This window comes from Bombus vosnesenskii, unplaced genomic scaffold (genome assembly GCF_011952255.1).
Source record: "Bombus vosnesenskii isolate JDL3184/JDL3185 unplaced genomic scaffold, Bvos_JDL3184-5_v1.1 scf7180000013348, whole genome shotgun sequence".
Taxonomy (NCBI): domain Eukaryota; kingdom Metazoa; phylum Arthropoda; class Insecta; order Hymenoptera; family Apidae; genus Bombus; species Bombus vosnesenskii.
The window spans coordinates 188998-206555 of NW_022882984.1; the positions used below are offsets into that span (position 1 = coordinate 188998).

The 17558-nt window shown below is 32.6% G+C and overlaps 3 protein-coding genes and 1 long non-coding RNA gene across 6 annotated transcripts; 2 read left to right on the top strand and 2 right to left on the bottom strand.

The window, feature by feature from the left end:
* Nucleotides 1-5287: 5287 nt before the first annotated feature.
* LOC117236334 lies at nucleotides 5288-6574 on the top strand. 2 transcript variants are annotated; one of them, XM_033499178.1, is made up of 2 exons: nucleotides 5288-5512; nucleotides 6321-6574. In XM_033499178.1, the coding sequence occupies exons 1-2, from the start codon at nucleotides 5367-5369 to the stop codon at nucleotides 6352-6354; spliced, it is 180 nt and encodes a 59-aa protein (XP_033355069.1). In that variant the 5' UTR covers nucleotides 5288-5366; the 3' UTR covers nucleotides 6355-6574. The 2 variants fall into 2 exon arrangements, with proteins under 2 accessions (XP_033355069.1, XP_033355068.1); XM_033499177.1 differs by having other exon boundaries at nucleotides 6280-6571.
* On the bottom strand, nucleotides 6027-6688 carry LOC117236336. The gene is made up of 2 exons (XR_004493837.1): nucleotides 6571-6688; nucleotides 6027-6487 (listed from the first exon to the last, which is right to left on the bottom strand). It is a non-coding gene; the product is annotated as an uncharacterized LOC117236336 (long non-coding RNA).
* Nucleotides 6689-7388: 700 nt separating this feature from the next.
* Nucleotides 7389-10082, top strand: LOC117236333. The gene is made up of 3 exons (XM_033499176.1): nucleotides 7389-8092; nucleotides 8661-9122; nucleotides 9230-10082. The coding sequence occupies exons 1-3, from the start codon at nucleotides 7781-7783 to the stop codon at nucleotides 9347-9349; spliced, it is 894 nt and encodes a 297-aa protein (XP_033355067.1). The 5' UTR covers nucleotides 7389-7780; the 3' UTR covers nucleotides 9350-10082.
* Nucleotides 10083-12142: 2060 nt separating this feature from the next.
* On the bottom strand, nucleotides 12143-16796 carry LOC117236371 (potential E3 ubiquitin-protein ligase ariadne-1). Of its 2 annotated transcripts, none has more exons than XM_033499251.1 (8): nucleotides 16432-16796; nucleotides 14868-15141; nucleotides 14616-14789; nucleotides 14450-14515; nucleotides 14144-14359; nucleotides 13512-14069; nucleotides 13209-13435; nucleotides 12143-13081 (listed from the first exon to the last, which is right to left on the bottom strand). In XM_033499251.1, the coding sequence occupies exons 2-8, from the start codon at nucleotides 15072-15074 to the stop codon at nucleotides 13000-13002; spliced, it is 1530 nt and encodes a 509-aa protein (XP_033355142.1). In that variant the 5' UTR covers nucleotides 15075-15141; nucleotides 16432-16796; the 3' UTR covers nucleotides 12143-12999. The 2 variants fall into 2 exon arrangements, with proteins under 2 accessions (XP_033355142.1, XP_033355143.1); XM_033499252.1 differs by lacking the exon at nucleotides 16432-16796 and adding an exon at nucleotides 15567-15748.
* Between the last annotated feature and the right edge of the window lie 762 nt (nucleotides 16797-17558).

Below are 17558 nucleotides of genomic sequence, written 5' to 3' on the forward strand. Positions count from 1 at the left end.
AAATATCTTTGGCGTTCTCGTAAGTTATTAAAAGTATTCTTCTAGAATTTTGTAGCAATAGTTTGCGTAAACATTACCTTAATTTATATAAACTTAATAATTTTATCGATTTGTTGAGTGTAATATTCGTTTCACACATGGTAATAATAATTACCTTAACTTTTTATAGAACATTGTCTTCTTGATGGAGTCCAATGAAACAAACGAATGAAATTACATCCGAGGATCCAATTAGCGAAACGTTACGCGAAACGATCGTAACGTTGATTCAATTTTCCTAAGCGTATAACTCCTTAATTACTCGAGGCTGCTATATTGTCGTGATTATTCAACGTTGTATGCATACACGACAGAAAAGTAACTATGCGAAAGAAAGAGGTCACCGAACGACTCAACCTATGCACTTGTTCCAATCAGGTTTACAAACATGCACCAATTACTTCAATAGACGCGTATACAATGCATTTTAATGAATTTTTAGTGAATATTTATCGCAACAAAATTTTTACGAAATGATACTATAAAGATATAGAAGTATCTCGTAAACAGTATAAATAAGAAAAAATGAACTTGATTGTTATCTAGTAATCTAGTAATACTATATCTAGTAAATCTAATAATCTAGTAAATAATATATTTAGTGATTAATGGATGTCACAAAATTGACGAAACAGTCATCGATCTTTAACTAACATAGATTTCAAGTAGGACCTATCATTGGAACAGCTTATCTATAGTGATAGAAAAATGTAAAATGTACAGATAAAAAATGGAAAATTTATTAATAGGATTTATTAGCATTCATAGTATTCTCATTAGCATTTAATGAAATTAACAATTAATTAAAATTGCACACTATAATACTAAAAATGTGCAATCAATAATTAAAACCTAACTGTTTATTTTAGCCTACGTTTTTTATATTTCTACATTTTTGGCGATGTATGAAGGATACTGAATAAAAATGGCCGAATAAGGTTCCTTATCATAACTAAATATTCAAATTGTATATACTGGCTCCAGCCTGTTTGATTCGGTTTAATATAGCGCTTAAGGTAGCCTTTATTACTTAAATGGTAGCTCACGAGTGCACCACTTGTCTGTGAATAGTGAGATATGGTAGATATATGTCTGGATTTAAAAAGATTTTTTATCATAATTCCAACAGGAAACCAAATCTTCTCAAAAGATATTACCATTGTTTGAATTTTGTATTTAGCCAAAATTTGTTAAGTCATACTAATCTATGAGAACGAATTAAAAATAAATAATAAACCAACTATCTGAATAGCTGATTTATGAAATAATTTTTCCATTGTAATAAAATCCATAGATTATTTAGTTGGCTTAAAATTACTTTCATTCACTTGACACGAGTGATACTCTTCAGACATAATTCCCATATAGTTATGAAGATTTACAGAAATCTAATAGAAGTCTGTCGCTCCTAAAATCTAATTTAGGGAAATAATTCACGGATCTTGATTAACCCTCGAACAGCGGATGATCTTAGCAACGTGCAAAGAGTTCGTGTTGCCTTCAACGTTTCTGCAAATATAGAATATACATTAAAATAATTGCAACTTAGGAGCGACGTACGTCTAGATCCGAATGGATTCGCCATCCGCCAGGAGTAGGGTTAATACATATATTCGAAAAGTAGTACATGTGATATAATTTATTATCATTCGTCATTTATATTCAAATATATCAATTTTTGTGAAACTGCCCAAAGGACTAAATAACAAATTTATTGACTTAGATTATTCCACGTGGATCGATAGATACGTCAAATTATTCAATGAATATGAATGTTTATTAACAAATTATACAGGATAGTTTTAAACATACAATATAATATTGAATAACAAGTTGACCAGATTTTTTGACGCTTACAAAACTACCGAGTTCCAGATGAATAAACATAACCTTCATTCTTAGCCAATAACATCGCAAATTCAAGCTTCGACTAATATCGAAACCTCAAAGGGACAACTATCCAAATGACGAACAACATGCTTTTGGACGTAGAGGTCAAACACGGCTGGTCGTTAGGCCAACTCAGTGATAGTAAAATGTAAAAGGCTGGTTATCTAACACACCCCTGTGCCCTGTTCGAGTTAAATTACTATAGAAGACTTTATCCACTTTAGGCATCGGCCGTCAGGCAATCATCCTATTGCCGTACCATAGTATCATGAATGATGGTAAGAAAAGCTACCGAGAGCCGGTTGCCACGAGTTCCCCTGAAATACTGTGTGCCGCTCACTCACTTGTATTCCCACGGTCCACTTCGCGGCGAGAAAACAAAGTGAAACGATATTTTCAATCGTAGCTGCAGACCACTATCAAGACACGTGGTCCGACTTGACGGATGTCGCGGTAGTTGATATGTTTGTCAGCGACTGGCTGACATTTTAATGGGCCAGAGAAGGATAAAGCACAATTGTTACCAATCTAAGGTAATTCGAGAACGGATGGGTTATCGAGAGAGACAAACGATACGCGTGCAATCTCCTATCGCGAAACAACAAAGAAATGAAACAAGTATGAGAAGCACTTCAGTATGTAGAAGCTTAACCATTGCGAATTATAAACACAAAAAAGTTTTATAATATAATATGGACAAAACATCTTGGTTTATTCAATTCTTTATTAAAATAACGTTGTCAGCAAATGCAATAAAAGACTAACGAAAGCCACCCTAAACCATGAGAAGTAATAGAGTGGTTTTCGAAAAGTAATATAGAAATAGTACCCAACAAGGCAAATAATACACTCGTAATTCGCTAATAATATTAGGTTATGTTTGGAAAATTCATAGCGGAAGTTAAGAAGCTTATCATCTAAAAACGATTCTTTACGTTGACAAGCGGAAAAAGATTGTCTGAATACAACTTCTCGAAAAGTTCGATTAGATTAATAAAAATATTCTATTATAAATGTTCAAATACTTTAAAGAATGTAAAATATAACTGCAATGTACGTTATATTTTTGGCCAGTTAAATCAAAAGTGGGATTTAAATAGTATTTTATGCGAAGTGCGAGAATGAGATACATTTAAATTTTTCCTAAGGAATTCGTCGTGCGAAACGTTGCCAATCCACAAAGCTTCTTATTGCGTCTCTTGCCACTTTAAGAAGCAACTGTGAGATAATGACCCAATTAGATGTCATTTATACGTGACTCATATTGCCAATTTATCCATGTCCGGCTGCCAAGCATTAATGCCTTACGTGTGTGATTATCCACATTTGGTATAGAAAGGTAAACCGCCTCGAATAACGCATAGACAAAGTCGATAGACACCTGCGAGCTTTGGTTAAGAGAAATCGTTTATCGTACGGCTTACAAGACCTTCCATCAGCAAATATTTCTAATCTCATAGATAATTACCATTCGCGATGAGAAAGACTGAAATTCATAGATCAAGCTTGATCCTTTAAAGATACATGTCTTTAAAAAGAATCTGTGTTTGAGTACTACAGTATAATGTTTGAGTAAATGTTTTTATAGTGTTTAAGTATATAAGGGACACAAAACGGTGGTATTTAATAAGTCGGTAGTTTAACAAATATTTTCTTTTTGAAATAAATTAAATACTCGATAGAAATCCGTTTACATGAATTTCATTTATTTGAACGCTATTTGAAGCTTTATTTGGTACGCGATTATTCTGAAATAAACTCCTATCCTAGAAACGAGAAATCATAAATAGCAGGAAGAATCTATGAACTACTTATCCTTTGAATAATTTAGGAAGGAGAATAAACTAGTTGCAGAAAACCAAAGAGGCAAGAAGCAAGGACGAAGACGGAAGTTGGAAAGATTGTTGTTGATAATAAGCGTAGATATTTGTAGTACCAAGTTATGTGCAATATGAAGAAGCTTATAAAAAATTGTCGTACTTCGTCCTATTTCAAAACCGTCACACTGAGATAAAATTATCGATCGTCCGTTGAGAAATCTATATGTATAAACCAAGCTTCACCGTATTCGTGTCAGGAAGAGAAAAATATAAACCTACTTTTTGCGTTCACTGTACATTGGAGAAGATGGAGCAAATAAGTCTTAAACAACCTTCATCAGAAGCAGTTGAACTTCCGCTATTCATATTACATAAACATATATCATTATTTTATTCAACTTTTAACACATTCCATCCTTTTTAATCTATTTTGCACTAACTATTTTACCTTAAACTTCTTTTCTACATCTTTCATATAGCGTGCGAAGAATTAAAAAAAAAAGAAGTCTATACGCTAAGTGACAAGTAAAAGACAAAGAGCGATTAAAGATGGTTTAATATCGAGACAATGTAAAAATAAAGTGATTGATAATTGTCGTTAGAGCGTCTAGCAGCGACTCTAACCACTGAGAGGGGGCGCAAAACTAGCTAGTTGCTGAATGACGTAGTAGCTCTCATTTTCTTGACCACCTAGTATACACATCCGGTCGGCTCGGTACTCTGCAACTTTCCTACTTCATTCATCGACGCATTCTGTGGCCTTTGAAGGTTGCACAGGCAGAAAAGAGCGGGCACGGTCGCGCGCCGCCGATCAGAGTCAGTCGGCGTGCACGCCGCGCCGCGCCGACCAGTTTCAACATAATAATTCCTTCTTGGAAATACGCCGTGACCACCACTACAATACAAATACCACTACATTCTGCACCATCGCGAATACCAATCGTATTCGTTATATGTGAATCGACGCGCCAACACTTTGTGACGATCGTCTTCTTCCCAGACGTTTTTGTCCCTCTTTTTGTCCTATCGAGAAATATCGTCCAAACAATTACGTGGTTATGTAACCGTAGAAATCTTACTACTATGGTAAAAACAAATTTTATACGAAAGCAAAATTATGTTTCTTTTTTTAGATTGGACATAATATTTTTGGTAATATAAGGAATTTCTCAATGATACGATTTAGTACGAGTAGGAAATTTTAAGGTTATGAACCTTAATTGTATAACGATAGAGGGTGAACGTATTTATAATTACTTACTAATAAAGATTCTAATATGACGACGTAGAATCTAGAAAACTTTACAACGACTGTAGAAAGTATTTGGCACACCGTTTTATTTATTGTAAACTTTACATACTAAGTAATTAGATTCAAGTGTATTACTGATTTCATTTTAACAAGCAAATATAATATATAAAAAAATATATTTGGGTAGAGATTAATAGAGTTCTAGTTCTTTAAAATTAATAGGTAACTTTACTTAAAATTAGTGAATAATTTTAAAACTTATTAACTTCCTTAACATTCATGGATCATTTGAAATAATTCTTTTGAAATATGTTTCTCATTAAAAGAAGTTTCTCTTAAAAAGAAGGCTATCTACCGACAATTCAATGGAAGACAAACAACATGAATGGTGGACCCATGCGACTGCACAGCAGGAAGTTATAATAACAGGGAGCACGGCATCAATGAAATGGGAAACTACCAATGACTGGAATACTATCGTCATCCCCAACGATCTCTACGTCACCTTTAGGTTAGCAACTGTGACGTGGCTGGCTTTCACCAAGCGCGCCAGCGGCATTGGAATAAGTGTTGCAATTTCTTGAAATCCATATACAATTTTGATTAATATGATCTTATAATACGATATAATCTTATTGCTCGATAAAGTTATATCTTTATCGTTACTCTCAAATTAACATATTTTATATTTCACAAAAATAGTAGCAAATCATTTATTGCATAACACGTTGACTGTCGGGTAATTTTAAATTGAGTACACGCTTCATTTTGTGAGCACTTCCTGGTGCATTAAGTAATTTTATACTGTTATTTCAATATTAAAATTATTACAAATTTTTTACGAGGAAAGAATATATTTGTGACTGTCCTTTTTATTCAAGTATTCTAATTAATTTCGTTAGCGTTGGTCACTATATCTCCCATAACAGGATCGATAAATCTAAAGGTAACTTCTATGGCAAATAGTTTGTTAAATGGTAATAGATATCGTTCCTTTGCGTTACTTCTCTATGGAATTTGAATTGCTACAATGATTCAAATGCTGCCAAAAAGAAAAGAATAAATACTATATCAAATTTTCAAGATCGATACATTGTCACACCTCGTTGTCATGATTGCACCAACCACTGTAGCAACTATAACAATTAACCTTCAATACTTAGTATCAACTATAATAATATACTTGTTATCACGTATGTATACAAAGCGAATTCGATAAACGAACAATAAGAAATTAATTCCAAACAAAACCTCACTGTATCGTATATCCGATTATAGTGGCTTAATCTCTGAAGAAACATTCTCCGTGAATAATACAGCGGCGAGAATACGGCTAAGAACGGTGGCCGATAGCAGGCGAACTCCGCGTTCCATCGAAAATTCCGTTCGTTCGATTCCCAGGGCGCACACAGGTATTCGCGCTTGTGACCGTGCACGTGCGCGAGAGCACTCTTTCGAGGGGAAGGAGGTTATCGACGGCGCCTCGCTGAGAAGGAGAGTAAAGAGAGAAAGGTGAACAGAGGGTAGGGACGAGAGAGGAAATATAGAAGAGATAGTTGAGTCACTTACACATTTACAACATGCACGTTACATTCGAACGTACATGTACAGTGAGTTTGTATGGAGCAGTGGATAACAGTGTGAACCGCGTGCCGGAATACACCAATGGTCAATGGTGGGGAGAAATCGTGAATGATCCATAGAAGCCTGTACCGTTGTGTGCACCATTCAAGTAACCTGTGTTAGTATACAGAGGGTTACAAAATATGTAGCGCATATTTCAGTCTCTCAGAAGCCATGCTGATAAAATTTTGACCACTATATCAGAGTGAGAAATGTGAAATATCGTTTCTTCGAAATTTGAATATGGCGTGTCAATACCATCCGTTCAATCATGCCCTATCGTTAATTATCAAGCGTGTCAAAGAAAAAGAAATTTATATCACGGATGTCCAATGTTAAGAAGATTTATAACGAAAGTATGAAACTTCATTATTGTGACAACAATGTACGAGCAAAATAAAAGTAATAAAATTCTTATATATAGAATGCATAGAATCAAACAAGAAATATTTGGACTTTTCGACTTTGAATTAACCTTTTTAGAGCCGCGAAATTTTAAAATTGGCATTGTTTTGGACTATTAATAATCAGGTATTTCACGAATTACATATAGTCGAACTTTCCAGCTTTCTTATCGTTAGAGAACTTTGAACTATGTAAAATATCAGAATTATTAGCGACTTTGCACGATTATTGTTAGAACTGCAATGGTAATGAAATTTCAAAAATTTCACATAATACACATAACATGTTCGTCAAAATTTTGTACGATAAGAATCCAAACACCTTCGCGAGCCACTGTATTTTGCAACGTCCTATACAACGTGCGATGTATAGATGGAAGGGAATGGACTAGTAGTGGAGTCTGGTGGGAAACGTAAAACTCGGAGTGGGGATAAGCAGACGGAGGAGTGAGGAGCGGTTAAAGGTTCGGCTTCGGAAATGGCCGCGGGAAAGTAGAGAGCGTTACGTCGTCTGGCAGGCGAGCCGAAGTTTTTCGTGTAGAGCGCTCGTTAACCCGGCGCTTCGAGCGTTAGTTCAGCAGCTCACTCTTCAACAGACAACCATGTTTTAAAAACCCGAGAAAGGAGGTTCGATTTTTAAGAATCGCGATTAGTGCCTACGACTAATCTGGTCCCTCTCTGTGGTGAGAGTGGTTCCAACTTCTGACACACACACCGGTGTCTCAAAGAGATCAGAGAGTGCGTACACGAGGATGGCCGGCGACGACGGTGCACCACCGGACAATGAGATCCTCACGGATGGAGAGGGGCAGGGTGCGTCAGTGCGGGGGGAACCGCATTCCAGAGTGGGCGGCATCCTGGAATGCGATCCCCCCGGTAACAAGAATTCGTCGAGCCAGCGAGTCTCTAACGACAACGACTACGCCGGCGGAAGCGCTGATACTGTGATTCCACAGGATCGTAACGGAGGCGGTGGAACACCGATTGCCGGTGATAACGGCGCTCTGTGCCGATATGCTATCGGCACTGCACATACCGCTATGTCTTTTATCGAAGTTTGTCAGGTAACCACATACATATCGATACTTTCGCTTTAGTTAACTTAGGTATTAAGTCACCGAACTAAACTTTCATTTAACTCGACTCCGTTGTCAATAAGCTATATCCTCGAATTTCCTCTCTTTCGCGCCTGTTTCTTTCTTCTTCTAACTCGCGCGTAGCTCTTGCCGCGTTTTCGGGGAAGGTCAATAAAGTCGGATTTCAAAATTAAACCTCTCGCTCTGTTATTTATTTTTGTAACTTATTTACTAATAACTGTCTTCTTAATAACTGACTTTGATGATTTTCGTCAAATTGCTGAAATTTAGGATATTTAATTCTATTTCGTATTTTACATTCGCCGTAATAGAGATTAAAAATTCCCAAATTAAATAATCTAATCCTAGATTGTTGACTCCCTGATGATATGTTAAGATTTAATATACGAAAACACTATTCGATGTTCTAAATAATGAGAGCGAAGCACCGTTAATCGTCTAGTTACTATTCCGCTTTCTCACACATATGTGTATTTACTTCAAAAAATTGAGTGTGACTAATTTGTTAAAATAACGAAGAAATGATCTCTTTCAGATCCGATTGCAAAACTTTTTTCCGCAGCTGATTTCGTCTTCGCGGTATACTCTCTGCGAAGATTCCATAGAGCGAACAGCAGAGTGTTTAGCCAACGATGTGATACGATATCTACTGAAGGAAGATATATATCTGATATCTCAAGACCCAGTTTCCCGTAGTATGAGACACAACGTGTATCAAATGTTGAATAAACATAGTATTCTCTTCGCAAGTATGGTAAATCGTCTAAACGTTGTGCCAGATACGGCATACGAAGCGTTCATGGGAGTTGCGGACGAATTGTTCTTACACGGTGGAGTTACATGGGCGAGAATCGTTTGTCTATATGCATTCATGGGTAGACTCGCTCTGTGGGCACGGGATAGACGAATGCACACTCTAAAGAAAAAATTACCTCTTTACGTCTCCAGATTTATTGGTGAGAAAGTTGCACATTTCATCAAAGGATACGGTGGATGGGTAAGTGCTGTGTTTCCAAAATTAGGATACAAATACATAGAAATTGTTGTAGTTTGGACACACAAGTTTTTGTTACATTGACATATGCACATATTGTATTTCCTTAGGAGCAACTTTGTATAGAATACCCTGTGGCAGAAGAAATAAGTGGAGCAATTTGGAGAAGTCTTATAATGACAGGTGCTACACTTGGTTTGGTTGCAACGATCTTAACAGTGACCTCCTGATATACTCTTAGAAATTAATGTCTACAGGGTACGTTTCGTGTGAGATCTTCCAGTGTACTTATTTTTTACCAAAATATGTCGAGAAATGATTTCTGGAAGCTTACATAAGTTTCTATATTGGCACAGAAAGTGAAATTGTGTGATCCAAAAGGTATCTTAAAGAATAAGTACAGGATATAAATTAAGTTTCAACCTTGCAGCCTGCACAATTATCGTATCAATGTCACTCAACTTAGAATCATCCTACATTTTATATAACTCCAACAAATATGTAACATAAGTGAACGATAACGATACAAGTTTCCTATTATATTCATATTTTATAACAACTGCAGCTCGATGGACTAGTTAAATTAGCGAGAAAACAAATTTTATTTAATATTAATCTAGATATTTTATCAAAGTAATTTCATATAATACTCAAAATTGACGTTTTAGGTATTTATACCAAACAGGAATCTCAAAATTCTGTCGAATTTAGGTAGAATCAATCTAAATGTATTTATTTATAATTTATTCTAGGTAGAAAATATATTAATAAATTTCCTTGTCAATCAAAGACCATCATAATAAATGCTTGGAACTTATAAAAAAAGCAGTTAAAATAACAATGCTCACTGAATATACAGCAACATTCTCTTAAACAGCAATGAATATTATACGTGATAGTTTCTAATGATATCGCAAAAATTTTTATACGAGTATTCGGAATAAATATTTCCACAAAACCTCAGTTCTGTTAGTTGTATCAGTTATTTTTAAACCTGTAACAAGAAAAATCATTTACAAAATAATGTGATAGGCTTAATATTATATATATATATATTACATATTATATATATAATATTATATATTATATATATAAGTATATATACATACTTGGTACTATATTTTGCATGAATGAAATATTTAGGTGATATATTTCCAACTTTTAAAATATAAAACTTTAGCAAATGCAAAGGAGGCTAGATAATTAAATCCAAGTAGCTGATTTTTATAACAAATGTTCAATCATTGGATCTAATCGAAGATTTTAATGTCTTATTGTACACTTAACGACTATTGACTATAGTATTACTTGATAATACATTCTAAATGTTATCGATGTCATATATAAAATATATCACGAAAAATATAAAACCTTAATACATTTAAAAAGAATGAAAAATAATTATGTATTAAATAAGGTCACTGTTAATTTCAAAAACGATTACTCTTAAATATACTTGCTTATATGTATTATAATACTTTGCAGAAACTGATTCGTATGAAAGTCGTATTATTACCAAAAAAATTCAATTTTAAAAAAGGTATTATCTTAAAAAAGAATTAATGTTTTCGCGGTAGAATTATTAAAAATATATTTAGTAGATATTGATATAGTTTTATTTAAAATAGCATACTTATTCAAACGTAAATACAATCTACGTACTACTCAAAATATATTGATTTATTATTTGATACCAGAATGCAAAGATTTCAAACCACAAAAATTTCTAAAATACAGAATAATTAGTAATGAGAGTATCTATAATATGTCCTGTATCCTTTTACCTTCCGTTTAATACGGTACCAGCGTAAAGTATCGATGTGTTTAATCTTTAGATTAAGATAATCTTTTAGATTATTGGAAAATTAAACACATACTTTTACTAATGACATACTTTACTAATAAAATACTTTACGCGATTTCTGTACACATATCACCAGTTATTGAAAACTATTAAAAAATTTGTAAACCGGGTATTTGTTTCTTCGAATAATACCATTACTTTTATGAAATTCTTGTTGCTATCCAAAAATCTCAGCATTGTTTGAATGTATTATGTTTTTCGAGATATGTTTAACAATTCAAATCTAAAACCAATTACTGAAATTTATCGCACAGGTCTTAATAATAATAATCGAATGATCGATGTATGTATAAATTACACAAAATTTGTTAAATTTCTTTAAATACTTTTTAACGTTTGAATATAAAAAAAGAAATAATTCCTTGATTATAGTTTATAACTTTATGCATTACATGAACATACAATACAAAATCATAAACTTGAGAATAATTTGCTGTGAATATATCTAACAGTTTTTCTTATTTCTACTCAGATCTTGTGACTGTACAGAACACAATTGCTTTTTTTATTTTCTTTTAATTGTTATATCCTAACGAGGATAATAGTAAGAATCAACAATTCTTTTTAATAAACCTTCAAATGTTTCTACTTTAAGGTTGCTAATATCGATATTACAACTATGTATAAGTATGTATTATGCATTTACGTGTGAATATATAACTATATAACTATACAAACGGAACTCATTTCGTTCCCCACTTATATAACAATAAGTGACCAACGTACCACAATCATTAACCATCAATTACTTGATTAATGATATATGAAACATATCGTCAGTATTAAGAATATCTCTCACCAAACATGAAATAAATTTTAAAGAAGCAACGATCATATATTAAGTAAAAGGAAAAATGTTTAATTTCTTCTTGATTTTAAATAAAAAAATAAACGAAAATATTTGATATTTCCATACCTTTAAAACTGAGTGGTTTGGGTATAAATAATATTCAATTTCCTATTCGGTATATTAATGCTGAATAATGTGAATTATTAATCCCTACGAATGTTGGACCCTGTTTTAATAATTTGCTTAAAGCAAGAAAATATTATAGTTTACTAATAATTTAAGTATCTTTATTTTTTACTTATGAAACAATTTTCAATCTTTTATTTTTACAAATACAAAAAATATTCGTTTTAAGAGTATAATTTCGTGGAGATTATGTAAACAAAAACAGAATAAAAGGTAAAGAAATATAATTTTATCTAGAGATTGCACACAATACTGACGACATGATCACTTTAGTTCAGTTTCTCATAAAGATTGGCAGTTATAGCCTGGACGTATTACTGTCCAAAACAGAGCAAAAATGGTAAGACATTTTATGAATCTTATCTGCACCAGTATCCTGTTATATCCAATTATCCCTTTATAAATCGAGTGCACAGGATTGACAATAAAAGACAGATCAATGTAGTCTAGTTCTATATTAGCCTTTTCATGTACTATTTAAAGCATTCTCGAAAAGTTTTTAACCATAGATCAAATAACACTTTTCCGGAGAATCTTATAGTAGTATGAAAAGGGATACACAATGTATTATACTATGGCATTAAAATATATTAAGCAAATTTTTCGATAATCCTTTTTTTTTCAATACAGCAACACACTTCGATTTCTTTTATATCATCGTTTATCATTCGACATATTTAATATATAAAATTCATTTGAGACTTGAAAATATTATTGCAAGGCATGTTTATGAGGGATTGAAATATGTAACGATAAACAGCACACAGCAAGCGCAAATTAGCATCGTTAATTAATGCGAAAGTATTTTACAATTAGCCTGATGGTAATAGGATTCAATTTTAATAAATTCAAAAATTCATAACGATATATGTGTTGCCACAGATCATATTACGTTTAAAGTATATGTAACATGTAAATCACTTGATGACATGCTCTATTTTTGTTTTCTGTCAGCTTTCTTGATTTATCACAGCTGGGGCAAAAGTGTCAACAGTGAAATCTTGTCTCGTATGCCCAAAAAACAAAGTTGGTTCAGGTTTCTATTCGACATAGTCCCACCAATCTTTTTCATAACCTTCATGTACATGTTCCAAAAGCACTTTCCTCCGGCTATCGCAATATCTTAAAATAAAAATAATACACACATGTATATATGCTCTATATCTTAAACAATTTAGTTCTTGATTTAATAGAATTGTGTTATAATGATAAAAGAAGGAAAAAATATGTTTACTAATTAATGACCTACCTATATTTGTCTTGAACCTTTTGTTTAATATCAGCAAGATTTTCACTTGTAATATCTCGTTCAAGATATTCAGAGAGGCGTTCTGTAGTGCCCTCTAGATCCTTTTGGTTGTCTTCAAAAATCACAGATTGGTTATTTTTCCGCACATAATAAGCAAAAACATAAGTATACATAAGAGTCTGTCTACAGGAACACAAAATGTCTACTGCTTTCTTTAAAAATTGTACCTGAAAATGACTCTTTTATAAAATGCTGCTTTTCGTTTCATTAAACTACATTCGATTTAGCTATAAGTAATTTTACCTCAATCCATGACATGTTATGTTGCTGCATTTCTTCCATTTTTTCTTTTACACTTGCATATAGTTTACTTTCAAATTTCAATGATTGCATGTGATTTATGTATCTATTACAATAGAATAGATATCTTTGTAATGCAGATCGCGATTTTTCTTGAGCATCTCGTGCTGCTTTAGCTTCTTCCTCATCATAACGGTTACAATTATACCAGCTTGAACCATGTGGTTCCCATGGTCCAAGACACACCCAACAAAAGTCAGTTTTACAATTTTGATTTTTGCACACCATATGATTACAGCCACCATCTTTTTCGATAGTGACGTTACATTTTGGGCATTCTTTTGTGTTTGCTGCAATCCAATTTGACGTTTCAGAATCATCGTCACACTTCTTTATCCATTTGCGCAACAAATGGCATTTTACTGGATCATGCCAATTTTCACCACAATGGAAACAGAATGTATGTCCACATTTACAGGTTACTGGTCTTGCTTCTACATACTGCACTTTTATTGCATTATTACAGTCTGGAGATGGACACCACCTTAATAACCTATTGCACTATAAAAAAAAATATTAAATAGTATTGTTGTCACATAATTTTTCAATAAAATGAAAGATTAAAAAATATGTACTTCAACAAAACTATTTGTTATTAAATGTTGATATTTCAATTTCACTTTAGAGTCTTTTATAAGACGCATAACACTGGCATCATCAACTAAAATGTCACAAGCATGTGCTGCACATGCAATCGTTTGGCCAACTCCTTCTTCCATAATTTTGGTTGTGAGATACTCTCCCCAACAGCCAGTACAAAAGCGATGTCCACATTCGAGTCCAGTCATCATCTAAATTTGTTTTGGATATATTTAATGCATACAAGCATCGATTTCAGATTTTAACACAAATTAGTATTTTGTAGGTATTCATATACATACTGCAGATGGTTGAACAGTAAAACAAATTCCACATTCTTCTGTACCATTTGTTGAAGTTCTTCTGGCCTAAAAATTTTAAATATATTGTTAATGCAATTATACGCACATACACATACACACACACATTTGATTTTATACATAGTGAATAGTATAGAATTTTATGTACTAGTGAACTTTGAGAAGATTGAGTTCTATTTATTAATGGACCCTTTCTAAATGGATTAACGACTCGTGCTTCTGCAAACAACTTTTCCTGATCACCATCATAAAAACGCTCCATTAATTTTTCTTTATCCCATTTAAAATGATTTAATAATATACGTGTAGTTGTGGCTGGTATCTATAATCAAACAATAAAATATTTCAACTGTAATAACAAAAATTAAAAGTTTTTTTTAATCTTGTGAATAAAACATACTTCTACAACTGTGTTAACTTCCTTAATAGAATCAACCATGTGTTGCACTATTTCCTCTGTTGATAAGACTTCAAATGGATAATCGTCAACATCCGTAGCCCGTTCTCTTAGATTTCCAGCCTCTATTTCCATTGCAAAATCAACATCATCTCCGCTAGACTCATTACCAGAATCAACATCATCGTATGTTTCTTCTTCAGAATCCATTGTGAATCTTCTGATTTATTAAATAATTGAAATACTAATATATCCACTTACTTTATATATTTTGTACCTGTATAAAGAAATAAATACAATTTATATTATATCCAGTATTTTGACCTTTAAACGAAATCTTGTGAACGTTCACTTGACTCATTTGTTCCACTACATTGTAATTGAAAACAATTAAACTATCTGGTGTACGTATATGATAGTTAAATAAAAACAGTACACTAACACATTTTTATTTCAATTTGTACCCCAACTTAAATGGCCACGAAATTATGCAAAAAATAATAGTGTGAACACGAATGTATTTGCAACTGGTTTGGTATTACACTTGATGAATTTCGACACAATTTTGGTTCGAAAAGCTATCACACCTGCACCCGCGAAATACTATTGTAGCGGAACAAGGTGAAAACAGCTTATGTTCAACACATGACGTCATCGTTCGCTACTTCTCGAATAAAGCAAGAAACTTCGTCATGAGTTTACCTTAACTTACTGTCGATAGTAACTAACGAAATTTACAATCACGATACTAAACGATTCTCAAAATAATATGAACAGTTAAAACTTCAAAATATTTTTGCCATCAACGCAAGCAAGAATAAAATCAGCTGCCAAAACATCCGAGTTGAACTCCGGCAGCTGATACACTGAAAGCTATTTTCACGGAGTAAGGATGAATGAGCCATCGTGTTGTTAGCCAATCAGAACACCTCTGTATACATACTACCCAATGACATCCTCTGTTTATTGAATTGATATTTTATATTGTCCTTTTCTTACTATTAATTTTTTGCTTTAAAGTCCATTCATTTTACACAATTTTAGATTTTATATTGTGATCAACCGATTTACATAATTACGGATAATTATACCTCGACGTAAAAAAATTGGTTTAACATAATTTGTTAAACTATATCTTATATTGAAAGAAACATTATGCATATATTAGATTGGGAAAAGAAAACATACTAACACCTTTAGTGTTGAGACTGAATTGAGGCTTAACTATTTTTTGCTCCCAAACGCTTCAATCATTTTAAGTAATTGGTAATGTTTATGAAAATATATAAATAAATAAAAATATCTTGTTATTTTATGGAGTACAGTATAATTAATGAAAACGATAAACTGAATATATAAATATTATTATATACTTGACGAATATAACAATCACAACAATTTTCCACGAATAGTAGAAAGATAACTAAGAAAAATTCACTTTGATATCGTTCTGAGTGTAAGAAGACTAGTAAGATGAAATTGAAGTTCGATTAAGGATTTTAATGAACACCAGATACACTTTATGCTAAATATATATCGATGTTGAAACACATCACAGATATATTACCATGCACGATAATCTTTTTAGCCATTGCACTGGACAAATCACCAAATCAGTAGGCTAATCGAGTAAAACCATAAATTAATCTAGAATGCACCGTTTGCCATGAAGAAAGAGACGAGCTTATAGCTCGAACACTACTGTCACGTCCATAGCAGTATGTGCGATGACTTTTTTCTTCTATCGAGTCAAATACGTTATTTTTTTTTGCGCTCGCTCTCGAAAATGTAAGATTTGAGTTGATCGATGGACGACAATAGACACTAAATTTCACGTGATACTATCCGAGGAATTGAGAATCTAAGAGGGACGCGACAACGAAATGTCTCGTCACCAAGTACCGTTTTTACTGACTTTAGTCAACTATCTGAAGTTAGCTTCTTACGCGACGTACAACTGACACACATGGGCGTCTTTACACAAAAATGTTTTGAAAATAATTTTCAAATTATTATTATAATATGATAATAACAATACGTTGATTTTTTTTAGAAAATTAATAATTATTACAATAAAGTCGCAATTTTATAACCTTTCAGAGTAATAGTTTCTAAATAAGTTACTAATTATAAATAAATTACGAACCTTTTAACTTTCGATCGAGGTTTTAAGTTACGAATGTTGTACAAACTTCAATTCTCTTACTTATTTTGCATAGAGAAATAGATGTCAAGATGTCAATTTTCTTAATAAATTAATGATTACAACCATAAAGTTACAGTTCTTATAATCTGTAGAAGTAATAATATTGTTCCACATTCTACATAAACTATGAATGTTTAAGTTATTTCATAATACAAACTTCAGTTTTATATAGAGGCATAAAAATATGTTAATTCTTATTTTCCAAATTGAGTATATAAAGGACGATTATATACAATTAATTATATATAATATATGCATATAGGGTGGTCCATGCAATTGTTTCAGGTTATAACTCCGTTACCAGTACAGTTATAGAAAAATGTGAAAGGCGAAAGATGAATGGTTCAAAGAAAACTACATCCGTAGGATCATGTGCTTTTTAGGAGTGCAATGGTACATGTGTGCAATGAACAAAAGATATTTTTTAAAAATATCTCGATAACTAATAAGTCTTTTATCATTGTACTTCAATACTCTTTTACGTAGGA

What these genes read in the sequence shown, in the direction of transcription:
- LOC117236333 (XM_033499176.1), top strand. Translation starts at nt 7,781, where the DNA reads ATGGCCGGCGACGACGGTGCACCACCGGACAATGAGATCCTCACGGAT. An exon ending in CTTTTATCGAAGTTTGTCAG is followed by an intron (nt 8,093 to 8,660) that starts GTAACCACATAC and finishes GATCTCTTTCAG; the next exon opens with ATCCGATTGCAAAACTTTTT. An exon ending in TCAAAGGATACGGTGGATGG is followed by an intron (nt 9,123 to 9,229) that starts GTAAGTGCTGTG and finishes GTATTTCCTTAG; the next exon opens with GAGCAACTTTGTATAGAATA.
- LOC117236371 (XM_033499251.1), bottom strand. Translation starts at nt 15,074, where the DNA reads ATGGATTCTGAAGAAGAAACATACGATGATGTTGATTCTGGTAATGAG. An exon ending in ATAACATGTCATGGATTGAG is followed by an intron (nt 13,436 to 13,511) that starts GTAAAATTACTT and finishes AGTCATTTTCAG; the next exon opens with GTACAATTTTTAAAGAAAGC. An exon ending in AAGGTTCAAGACAAATATAG is followed by an intron (nt 13,082 to 13,208) that starts GTAGGTCATTAA and finishes TTTTATTTTAAG; the next exon opens with ATATTGCGATAGCCGGAGGA.
- LOC117236334 (XM_033499177.1), top strand. Translation starts at nt 5,367, where the DNA reads ATGGAAGACAAACAACATGAATGGTGGACCCATGCGACTGCACAGCAG. An exon ending in GATCTCTACGTCACCTTTAG is followed by an intron (nt 5,513 to 6,279) that starts GTTAGCAACTGT and finishes ATCCGATTATAG; the next exon opens with TGGCTTAATCTCTGAAGAAA.